We start from the raw sequence: 12,512 nt of genomic DNA, 5'->3' as shown, positions 1-12,512 counted from the left end.
GAAAGAAAAAAAAAGAAAAAAAAAAGAAAAAAAGGAGATCCAAGTCAGCCCTCTGCTGGCAGCAGGCTCGGCTGGACGTGCAGGGCTCCGCAGGGAGCAGGCACAGGCACCCATCCTGCTGTGAGCAGCACCAGCATCGCCTCCGAGAGCCCCAGAGCCACACTTCACTGCAGAGACAAGCTCCAACAGCGAGGAAAAGAGCACCAGGGCCAAAGGCACCTCTCCGGGGGACTGTCCTTCCTTAAACTGCTTTGCTCACACAGCTCAGGTTAATCATCATTGCAGTTCAATTAGGAAGAGCACAAGGAGACAGCGCTCAGCTCCCCAGCTGTGCCACAGCCCCCAGGAACGAGGGGTGATGATATAAGAGTGTCCCAGCGGGCAGGAAAAGGGACAGCATCCCACAGTCAGGCACTGAGCGTGGTGGGAAGGGGCAGACAGGCAACCAACACCTTCCTCCGCAGCACGGAACCCACAGAGCCTCAGCCAGAGCCTGATTCCCAAAACCACCAAACACTTCCCCTGCAAAGCCCACCTCAGGCACGGAAACCTGCCCAGGTGAGCACAGCTCCCTCTGCCCAAAGCAGCAGCAGCTCCTCAGCACTGTGCTAACTCTGCTGCTCACCGACAGCGTGCCAGGCTCTGCTTGTGCCATCCCCGTGCCTGGCTCTGGCAGAGCAGCTGCTCTCTGCTGCAGAGACCCCGTTCCTCCGGCTCTGAGCGAGCCTCGGGTGAGGGGCACACGCTGCTCGCTGGTGCAGGCAAAGCAGACAAACTCCTCCGGGCTCTCTCGCTCCACGCTCACGTCCCACCACCCCCGAGCTCCTTCCGCCAGTCCCACAGCTCCCGGATTAACCGGCTCGGCTCCTCCCGGGGCTGCCTGAAGCACGCACAGCACGACCCAAAGCCTCACTGCCCTCCAAAATAAAGGCTGGGCTGCTCCTCTGGCCGCGATGCCTGTGGAGAGCTGCGGTGCTACCTGGGCACAGCCCCGCGTACACCTGTAACTCATTCAGGGAATGGAAGGGATGCTCGGCTGGGCTGTGCGGCACAGGAGTGACCCATCTGCATATCAGCCGCCTGTGTTTCTCCTACAGCAAACAACGTAAGGGAAAGCATCCATCAGAATTCATAAGATGCACCCCTGGAGTAAAAGATTGATTTGATATTAACGGATTCGTGCAGAGACTATAAAGCGATCGAGGAAAACACCGACACCTCGGAGGCAGCGCAGCCCTGGAAAGCCGCTGGCAGCGCGGGCTGGCACCGGCGCCAGCAGCACGGACCCCCCCTCCCCTCTCACGCAGGCACAACTTTGGGGTTTTCAGGCAGCACTAACTCACTGTCTGCCACCTAAACCCCTGTGTGCTCTCCTCGTCTGGCACCCGCAGCCCCCCCAGGAGCTGCAGCCCGAAAAGCACCGAACGCATCCGTCCCTCCAAAACTGCTCGCACGGGGTGGCCCCACCACGACGGGGACAGGCTGCCACCCGGAGTGTCCCCTGCCACCACCACGGGGACAAGCTGCCACACGCAGTGTCCCCTGCCACCACGACAGGGACAAGCCCCTGGGACACGCGCAAAGTCTCCAGCTGGTCCCAGGACCCTCCGGCAGCCCCGGCGGGCACGGAGCATCCCCCAAAAGCCGCAAGCGGCACCCCCGACCCCCCAAGCCCCCGTGCAGCTGCTCCTACCTGAGCGTGGCGCTCTCCCCTTGCCGCACTGTCACGTTGTCCATGGCTTTGGGGAAGGTGGCATCTCCGCTGCGCACGGGCACTCCTGCGGGCACAAGGAAGAGCAGCCTGAGACAGAGGACGACCAGGCACCTCCAGGGCAGGGCCAAGCACCCACCGACCCCCATCCTGGGCAGCGGGGACTTTTCCAACAGGCAAAAAACACACCCGACAAGGCGAAAAGGGGGAAGGGGTGGGTGGAGAGGAGGGATGGGGGGGAGCAAAACCACCGGGGCGAGCGCTGCGGAGCTCCACGGAGATCAGGAGAGCCCCCGGCAAGGCTGGCTGCGAGCGCTGAGCCTGCCGAGCGGCATCGGAGGGAGTCCCGCTGTCCTCGGGCGAGGGAGGAGGACGGGAGGGCCGGGGGGAGGAGGAGGAAGAGGAGGAGAGAAGGTGCGGAGCACGAGATGAAGGTCACAGATGTGTGGCTGCTGGAGACGCTACTTTCAGCTGCAGCTGGGCAGGCGCTGCGGAGATCTGGCATCAAAAGTTTATAACCCACGGAGGAAACGTGAGTGTCTGTGAAAGGAAGGGGAGGGCGGCATCGGCAGCGGGGGGGACACAGCGGGCCGGGGCTGGGCTGTTCTCCGGCTCTTGAGCTTTTGTTTCAATCACAGAGAGAAAGGAGAATTTTTTAAAAATACAAGAAAAAAAAATTAAAAAATCCCAATAAAGCTCCCCAAAATCCCGGTTCTGTCGCAAGATCGAAACTTCCCCGCGGAGCTGCAGGCGATGTCCGCGATGCTCCCGGGCTGTGTCCGGAGGGTCTCGGAGCTGCTCGGGCTGCGGCTCACGCGCGCAGCGGGGCGGGGGGGACGCGGGGGGGCGGCGGCGGCAGCAGCACCCCGGCCCCGGCCGGCAGCATCCCCGGGGTTGTCATGGCAGCGGCTCCAGCGCTGCCCGGCGCCTCGGCTCCCGCACGGCCCGAGCCCCGCACACGGGCGGGCGGCAGCGGGGCGGGATGCGCGGGAGGACACGCACATTAACCCCCGCCGCGCCGGCACCGGGGCTGCGGCCAGCCGAGGGACCCCCAGCCCTTCACCCGCTTCAGCCCTGCTTCAGAGGGGGCTTTTCTTGCGCCACGCACCCCCCAGCTTGCCCTCAACAGCAGCACGTTGCCCAAACCCTTGCCCACCGCAGCATCTTTGCCTGCCTCCACCTGTTGATGCATATCCCTGTGGGGGACTGGCTCCAGTTCTCTCTCCCTGTGAGAAGCAGGGTCCTGTCCCCACGTCCCTGTCCCATGGGATGTGTAAGACAGCTTCAGAGCATCTCCTGTCCTGTCCCTGCTTCCTGACACTGAGATCCTTGAATTTGGAAGCCCACCCTGCCACTCACAACAGAGCATCAGCAATACATTTCAACAAATTTCCTCCTCAACAATAAATTTCAACAAATTTCCTCCTTTGGAGACACCCACAGACCACCAGTTATCTCCTCAAAGAGCAGCTGAAGGCACCAAGACCTTGGTGACCACCCAGAAAACTGTGTGCCCACAGAAGAAAACTAACCCTGTGCTGCCAGGGTTCCTCACACAGTTCCTCATCCCAGGACCTTGGCTGGGTGCCTTCCTCCAAAGGACATCTGCTCCTCTGCTGATGTATCCCAGAGAACCTGTCCCTCTCAGGGGCTGGAGGAGGGAAATAACCACCAGCAAAGGAGTTTAAGCTAATTCAGGACCCCGACCTCATCCAGAGATCCAAACACAGCTGTGAGAACTGATAAAGGGGTTTTGCAAGGGGTTTTCAGTGATCCCAAGCCCAATTTTCAGCAGAGCAGGTTCTTTGTACGTGGCAGTGGGATTTAGTGACCCTAAACAGCCACCAGTCACGGGCTGGCACTGCAGAGATGGGTGCTGGCACCCAGCACCAGAGGGATGCTCTCTGCAGCCTGGATAAACAGGGCAGCCTGGGAGCCCAGGGAAGCACGGAGAAAAGCAGGGCTGAGTTTTCCATCAGAAAGCTCCTCAGCTGCTGAAAAGTTGCCTTAACCCTGAATGTGCAGGATGGCTGCTCCCATGCCAGGGATTCTTTAGTGGGGAGGATGGGAGGGAAGGACACTCCACTCCTTCCTGAGCTGCTCCATTCTGGCACGGATGAACTGTGCCTGCTGGAAGGGAGGGAACAGCAGGAGCCAGCACAATCCCATGGCACTGAGACCACAGGCACTGCTGAGCCTCACCCAGCAGCAGGATTAGCTCCAGGGGACAAGGATGCTGCAGGGACCACAAGCTCTGCTGGGTAAAATCGTGTTTACCCCTTGGGATAGGAGCTGTAGACGTAGAGTGTGTGCAGCACAAAGCATGCCAGAGCCACAGCAATCCAGGAGAGGGGAGATTTATAGGGGAAAAAGCCTGTCTGCCTCACAAAGAGACTCTGAGGAGGCTGGAGAGCCATGGATCCATGAATGGATGCAAAGGCAGGGAATGAATAGACACACAGAGAACTAAACTGGCTGCTACAGACAGGTAAGGGGATATGGGGCATCAGGGAGGGGAGAGAGAGAGGGCTGGGGAATGAATGTGATCCATATTTATGTAGCTGGGTAGGGACCCAACAGCCTAGAATGGCTGTGCAGGAGACTCAGGAGATGTGGCTCAACCATGCTCATCCCAGAGGCCACTGTGGGCACTGAGGGAACCAGAGCAGCCTCTCCTGGTTTGGTACTCTGGACCACCCCATCACAAATACGTGCCAGTCCCACTGCTGAGGTTAATGGTAACTCCCCAGTGACAGCACTGCCATCAAATGATGGGACGTGGGAGAGAAAAGGGCAGGGGGGAAAAAGCTTGATATCCAGGAGGCTGCAAAATCTTCATGAAGCACAAAGTCAGCAGACACAGAGGCAGAGGCACTTTTTGCAGACCTGAGGTTGCACAGGGTGGCTTCAGTTCAGGTCCGTGGCTAAAAATATCGCCTGGCTGAGAGGGACTCGAGGCTGGCACGGGCCCTGGGGGCACCAGGCAGATGGCAGTGGTGGATCCTGCTCCTCACGATGACGTTAACAAGCCCTGACCTTCTCTCATCCTCCCAGAGGCTCAGGAAGAAACGGAGCCAGCAAGGACGAGTCCCTGCACCTCCCCAGCCCACTGTCAATCTCAGCTGTTATTAGTGGTGCAGTTTAGCCTCCCTCTCCCTCCGAGATTTCTCCCTCATTGCTCTAATCAGGAGCTTGCAAATGTCAGGAGTACAGGCCTGGAAGTAATTAGTGAGGGACCCGAGCCTGGGGGCTGTGAGGGAGCTCAGCCACAAAGCTGCTCCAGTGTCACACTGGGAATCAGCCTGCAGCCACTGGGACCGATGGATGGACATGCTGGGTTTCATTCCCCAGCCTCATTCCTGCTCCCAGATGATTTCCCTTTTCTCCAGACAGCTCAGGGCACACTGAAATGCTCACTGAGGAGCAGGGAGCGAGTCCAGCTCCCTTGGGATCAGTGCAGTGAGGGAGGGAGTGACTGCAGCACCTCTGGGACACTGCACATCAGCCAGCAAGTGCCACCTCCTCCTTTGGGACTCTGCCTCTTCCAAAAGAGACCCAAGGACCATTTCTCACTCCTTTTAAACCTGCCTGGGTAGGGGAATGCTAGGAAACATGGGCACAGCTGTACCACAGAGATGTGCTTTATCCTAGGACAGCAGCTTTTCCCTCAGTGGGCACAACAAACCATGTGCTTGTCACAGTCCTCAGCTGGCAAAGAAAATAACATCTTAAGGCAAAGATAATGGGAAAAAACTTTTATTTTCCATTTTTTCCCTTTCTCTGAGATGAACTTTGCTGCCTCTCAGCCATTCAGCCTTGTTCAAAGGGGTTCATGGGGTTAATTAACCCGTTGTTCAAGGGGTTAATGCTACACCCAGGAAAGCAAAAACCCAGCAGAGCTGTAGGGAAGAGCAGCCCTTGGAATCCTTGTGCTTGTTTAATCAAAGAGCAATCTTTGCTTCCAGGGATTCACCCTCCAGCACTGGTGGAAATGGGAGTTCTCCAGATCTCCCTCTGGAAAACCCAGACAAGATTTTCAACAACAGCACCTCCTCTCTGGTCCCCAGCTGGCAGACAGCCACGGGCACCTTTTTTCACAAAATTGGGCTCTTTTAAGGTGTCTCTTTCCTGCGGCATGGGGAATTTCTAATCCTGAGCATCTCGGCCACCCTACCTGGCCAAGACATATGTGACACCTCCATGGTGAATGTGGAGCTGTGTCTCGGTACCCTGCACTCTCCAGATGGTGTCTGGGCTCGGGGCTATAAGATTTTTAACTAATTTCTTTGCACACTATTATCCCCTCCTCCCTCTCCTCCCACCTCCTCTTTCTCTCCCTCCTTCTCTCCATCTGTCTCTACCCTTTTTCTTCTCCACCTTTCTCTTGCACACTTGCAGCTGCTAATTTTTTCCCCGGCATATTTGGCAATCCATCCTGACACCTCTTCCCCCACAGCCCAACGCCCTGCTTTGTGCTTTTTCCCATTTGCTGCCGAATATTCTCATTTCTTCACCCAAAAGAGACGGCACGAGCACAGGCAGGGGGAACACATATCCTCCTGTAGGAGCATCGGGGGTAGGACAGTTGGGATGGATGGAGACAAGAGATCTCTGAAGCCAGGTCATGGAATTTGGGGTTTATTGCAAAGGGCCTGGGTGCAGGGCCCTGCTGGGAGCTGCCAAACACAGCTCAGAGCAGGCCCGAGAGAAGAGAGGGGGAGAGAGGATGAGAGGGTAAGAGAATAAAAGGCAAGAGCTAAGAGACAAGAGGTAAAAGTGCAAAGTTCTTGTAACAATACAATAAATCTTCTTCTGTGTTGAGTATTCTGATTCTCACTAACTAATCTAGTACAATACACAAATCCTATAGCATTTCTATACAGCCTATAAGAATCATTACATTGCCATAGTGTGTTACATTTTAAACCCTAAAAACTCCTCTTTGGGCCCCTTCTGCCAAGCTGTAGGGTCTGCTCTGACCCTTGGAGCTGTCTGCAAGCAGAGGGTGTTGTTCCATCCAAAGGGGATTACCTTCAGCCAGCCACACCATTGTTTTCCAGTTGTTCAGTAACTGAGGTGTCTCAAAGCTTGCTTTCATTTCAATCTCACTTATAGTTTCTATATTCTCAAAATCTTTTGCCAGACAATCATATTTATAAGGCTCTCATGTTTCATCTTCCCCATCATCTCCCATGCAGGGAGAATCGCATATTGTCCTGGGACAAAACTGATCACCCACAAGTTTTTGGAAGGGGCACAAAGCAAAGCATCACCCCTTTCCCCGGTGGAAAGCCTTGGGAATGGGATCCACAGCTGCACTGACCACTGCCAGGCCTTTGCCACACACAGACCTCCCTCTCTCTCACCTCAGCCTCTTCCCAGCAGAATTTATTTATCCCCCTTAATTTTTCCAGTTGTTTTATCTTGTTTTATCTTCAGACTAAATCAGGGCTCTCTCTGCAAACGGAACTTTTATTTTCCGTGCTGTTACATTTAATGCGTTTTATCGCACAAATTCAGCAAAAGGAGAAAAAAAAAATTAAACAACCTGCTGAGGTAATTGTGGGAAAAAAATGCGACTTGTTTTTCATATTGATCATGGTGCTTGAGCTACAAGGGCAGAAGATCCAGACTGGAGGCTCAGGCTCCTCATTTCCAACTGGCTCAGGGCTGGTTTAGCACTCAGTGCCCAGGTAGACCCTCCAACCCCATCCCCGTGCCCTAAATTCACCCACAAATCCTTCCCTCCTCCACAAAATCCCCCCAAGGCCACACAGACCCAGCCTGGAGCCGGGATTACAGCGTGGGAAGGCAGGTCGTGGTTGAGCAGGACCCCCAGCAATCCCTGGGGATTTTAATGGGATTACTCCACACTTAATGCTCGGCTGCAATCCCCGGCTGAACCCCGGCATATGGCACGCTTAAAGAGTGTGTAAACCTGACAAATGAAATCCAAAACGGAGGCAGCTCCATAGACACCCACCTGGAGCAGTTAAAGCTGACTCCTCCTTACACCAAATATTGAAGGAATAAAAAAACATCTCTGAGAACACCCAGTGCTGCTCAAGCAAAGCTCGGAGGGGCTGGGACACCCAGGGGCAGCAGAACCATCACAACATCACCCTAAAAGCTTGAAAAACACAGATTTAATTTTCCTGAAGCATTTCTGACAACCATCCAGCATGGCTTAGGGGTTTTTTTTTACATTTTTTTTTCTAAGGAAAGCAAAATGTTAAGATTTTCTCTGCGATGCCAAGATTTTTTTTTTTTGCTGCCATTTCTGATGGTATTTAGTGCATTTGGGCAAATTTTCAACTCCTGTTCAGTCTCTCCCTGAAAATCCAACTTTAGAGGGAAGGGATGGTGGCAGGGGCATTACAGACATGTGACATTTTGCTTCCTTGCCAAAACATTTCCATATCAAAGCAGCCAAAGTTCAAGCTGCCCTAGCAAGGACATTGTCTTGGAAAAAAACAAAACCAAACAGCACAACAAAAACCCCATCACAGTGCACAGTCTCTGCCGAAGAGATGCTTCCAGGAGCTTTGTCCCAAATTTTCCACATCCCTGGGAAGCAGACAATGACAGGACAAGGGGGAATGGCTTTGACCTGACAGAGGGCAGGTTTAAATTGGATATTAGGAAGGGTGAGATAAATTGGATATTAGGATGTGAGGATGAGAGGAACAGCTTATTTCCAGAGAAGATGTTGGTGCTCCATCTCCATAAAGGACCTTAAAGAACATCCAGTCCCACACCTGCCATAAGCAGGGACACCTTCCACTATCCCAGGGTGCCCCAAGGCTTGTCCAACCTGACCTTGGGCACCTTCAGGGATGGGGCAGCCACAACTTCTTGGGGCAGTCTGTGTTTAACAGGTTTTTCTTGGGACAGTTCATGTTTAACAGGTTTTTCCATCATTAATACCCAATGACCCCTCCCTAAGACAAGGTGTGGAGGCACAATCACACTCCCAAATTGGTCTAGGAGTAGGAGAAACACCAGAAAAAGGGCTCTGGAGCACAGATGCTGAGCCTGAAATATGCATTTGAACCCTACCAGCCATCACAGACTGGAAATGGAAAGCAGGATCTGGGATCCACCCCTGCATCTACCACGGTCTCACCCTGGCCATGGATGCACAGGGAACCCTCAGCTTCCCCCATGTGCTAACTGGAGCAGGAATGCCTTTCCCCTCTCCTAGGAACATTACAAGGCTCATTTCATAGACACTCACAAAGTGCTCTGTGAGCTCTGCGCTGAACTAATAAAAGAACAAATAAATAGATATCACATCGCCCTGTTTATCCTGTTTCTAAACACGAAGCCATCGCGTAGCCTCGGGGCTTATTTACAGAATACAGACATGCAGGAATGATCAGAGAGCAGCTGTGCCACCTACACTCCGTGCTGGAAGAGGGAAACACCATGCTCTGGGCTGTCCTGGGAGGCTCCAAAAGGCATCCCCAGCACAGGTGAGAGAAAGGAAAATCCTGTCTTCCCATCCTCCTTTGGGACACTGCCTATTCTGCTCTTTTTCACACCTGGATGGCACCAGAACCTCTCAGGATATCCAGTCCTACGCCTGCCATGGGCAGGGACACTTCCCCCTATCTCAGGGTGCCTCAAGCCCTGTCCAACCTGGCCTTGGACACCTCCAGGGATGGGACAGCCACAGTTTCTTGGAGCAGCCTGTGTTTAACAGGTTTTTCTTTGACCAGTCTGTGTTTAACAGGTTTTTCCATCATTAGCCCCCCCCAGAAAATCCATCCTCGTGTGATGAACAGGTGAGGGACTGCACACCCTGGAACTCTGCTCAGACTCAGGGTTTGCCTGCCCAAACCAAACCTTTGATATCAGCAGAGCAGCCAAACCAGCAAGATTTCAAGGTAAAGAGAAAAACATGCCTGAGTCATTCCATAGAGATAAACTGGGCCTTGAAAACTTGTATTCTCCTGAAGGAATGGCTTGTGCCCTGCAGCTCTGAAGTGCGGTATTTGTGTTCCTCTGCCCACCACATACCCTCATCCCCTCCAACATGGTCCTCATAGATTGGGCAGGACAATCCCAAATGTCCCTGGGGCTCTCAGCACCACCCAGGACAGCCCTGCCCTGCCTCTCATATTTAATGTGGTTGGCTGCCCCATTCCAGAAGTGCTCCAGACCAGCTTGGACAGGGTTCGGAGCATCCTGGGAGAGTGGAAGGTGTGCCTGCCCATGGCCAGGAGTGGCACTGTATTACCTTGAGAGTCCCTTCCAACTCTGGAATTTTCACACCTACACACGCACCTACTCTCCCAACCAACAACACAAACCAGCCTCCAGAACATCTCACTGCTGGGGACATTTGGGATGTTCCTCTGCCCACCACATACCCTCGTCCCCTCCAACATGTCCTCTCAGCTTGGGCAAGACAATCCCAAATGTCCCTGGGGCTCTCACCACTACCCAGTACAGCCCTGCCCTGCCACTCATATTTAATGTGGTTGGCTGCCCCACTCCTGAGGTGTTCCAGGCCAGCTTGGACGGGGTTTGGAGCACCCTGGGATAGTGGAAGGTGTCCCTGCCCATGGCAAGGAGTGGCACTGTATTACCTCGAGAGTCCCTTCCAACCCAAACCACTCTGGGATTTTCACACCTACACACACCCAAAGAACAACACAAACCAGCCTCCAGAACATCTCACTGCTGGGGCGGCTCCTGGGGCTCTCAGATCCTGCCTGTGCTGCTGCTGGAAGGGGCAGAGGAGGGCTGGGAGCTGCAGGGAGCTGGGTGGGATCTCTGCAGAGCTGGGGAGGAAATTTCCCTGCTCCCACTCCTCACCCCGCACACCCCCCTTGTCTCCAGGTGCTGCTGGGCAGGTTTGGCAGCCGTGTTATGCAGGTAAAGGTCTGAACACTTGTTCACAGCCTGTCTGAACTACTCGGGCTGCTCATGCTGCAGGTCCCAGGAGAAATAAAAATTCTCAGTGTTTTCAGTCTTCCTCTCTGTGGCCCATGCAGGTGATGTTTTTTCAACTTTTAAATTCCTGCTTCTAAGGGCTGAAGTGAGGGGGAGAAAACCATTAGGTGAGGGAAGGCTCTGGGTTCCTGCAGGTTTTGGAAAACTTCCCTGGGAGTTTGATGGGAGCTGTGGGTAAATGCTGGTGCAGATCTCTGCTCTCAGAGGCAGCAGAGCTGCTCCCTGCATGTCTCACTGCTGATTTATTCCCAGTGGTATCGGGCACAATGAGATAAATATGCAAGTGGCACAACCGGGGTGTGGATGGGAACATCTCCATCTTCCTAGGTCAGCTTTAATTCATCTGTTTCAGTCAGCCTGGCCTCAGCCATTCACTTGTGACTCCAACCCAATTCTCTTCAAAGCCCAGCTCTGCCTGGATGCTGGGATTAAAATCTAGGTTTGCGGCAAACAAAACTAAGAGTGTTTTATGAGGAAGAATAACCTTGGGGGAGGGTTTGACTGCGGTTTCAAAGGCTGAGCAAGGTTTCTGTGCACAGCTCTGACTGAGTTCTGCTTGCTGTCAGCAATCCCTGCTATCTCCAGGCTGCTGACAACCCGACAACCCCCGATACCGCAGGAAGGAAACAACCTGCAAGCTGCAAAGCCACCATCCCATTTTGCAGAGAGAATGACAAGGCAGGAAAAGACAAAGGAACCCAAATACCTCTGGGGAAATAGGAGAGCTGCCCACGGCTATCCTGGAATCCCCTCTAAGGCATTGTTCCCCATGGACACGTGGCTTGGAGCAGCCTAGGTTGTCACCAGGAGCTGCTGCTCCACAAACAAACAACCCTGAGGCTCCTTCTTCCTTAAACCCCCTTTAATCCCACAAATTCAAACAAAGACGCAGCGCTTCAAAACCACAACTGTTCCCAAAACAGCAGGCACTGGGTCCAAATTGATCTTCCCAAGCTGGACAAGGTGGTGGTGTTCACAGGGATCCCAGGATGAGGGAAGAGAAGAGGATCTGACTCCACGTTTCAGAAGGCTTGATTTATTATTTTATGATATATATTATATTAAAACTATACTAAAAGAATAGAAGAAAGGATTTAATCAGAAGGCTGGCTAAGAATAGAAAAGGAATTATAACAAAGGCTTGTGACTGACTGAGACAGTCTGGACAGCTGACTGTGATTGGCCATTAATTAGAAACAACCACATGAGACCAATCACAGATGCACCTGTTGCATTCCACAGCAGCAGATAACCATTGTTTACATTTTGTTCCTGAGGCATCTCAGCTTCTCAGGAGGAAAAATCCTAAGGAAAGGATTTTTCAGAAAATATCATGGCTACAGGACAAGGTGGTGCAGGACACCAGGGTGAGCCTGCTCTGGGCTGTTCACACCCAAGAAAGAGCATGGGAGAGCAGGATGAGCCATAGAGCTCCATCCCTGCATCTCCTCTGGCTCCTCGTTATTAAAGCTGGCGTTTGTCATGTTAAGCAGCTGCTCTAACATAAAGCAAAACTGTCAAGAAAAATACGAGTGTTGCAGATGGGAGGCATTTTCTTCCTAACTGCTTTATTTTTTATTTATTTGTGGGTTTGGGTTTTTATTTTTTTTTCCCTTCCCATCTCCTTCACCCTTTACAACTACCCCTGCTATTGCAGCTGGCTCTGTGAGCCACCATCCTGATAAGCAGCCGCTCGCTCGCTTCTTCTGGTCCTCACAGGCTCTTCTATTCATTGTTGTTTCTCTGTCGCTACAAATTGGCACTTCTAAAGAGATTTCCAGGCCAAGTATTAACCCCCTCCGGAGCCCAGGCACATAAACACACACGTTATTTGTCAAAC

At 53.2% G+C, this 12,512-nt stretch overlaps 1 protein-coding gene across 5 annotated transcripts in view; it reads right to left on the bottom strand.

Annotated features, from left to right (window-relative positions):
- The window catches only part of OPCML (opioid binding protein/cell adhesion molecule like), a 309,650-nt gene that overhangs the window by 108,420 nt on the left and 188,718 nt on the right, over positions 1–12,512 (bottom strand). For 2 of the 5 annotated variants that reach the window (XM_054292856.1, XM_054292855.1), the window contains exon 2: positions 1,694–1,778. In XM_054292856.1, the coding sequence (XP_054148831.1) occupies positions 1,694–1,778 (85 nt within the window). Of the gene's footprint in view, positions 1–1,693; positions 2,368–12,512 lie in introns of those variants that run through there. The other 3 variants (XM_054292853.1, XM_054292854.1, XM_054292857.1) reach the window with 2 other exon arrangements.

Source organism: Melozone crissalis, unplaced genomic scaffold (genome assembly GCF_028551555.1).
Source record: "Melozone crissalis strain CALT ecotype California unplaced genomic scaffold, PUWL_Pcris_2 ptg000120l_1, whole genome shotgun sequence".
Taxonomy (NCBI): domain Eukaryota; kingdom Metazoa; phylum Chordata; class Aves; order Passeriformes; family Passerellidae; genus Melozone; species Melozone crissalis.
The sequence above is the reverse complement of the archived record's forward strand: the minus strand, read 5'-3'. Positions and strand labels throughout refer to the sequence as shown.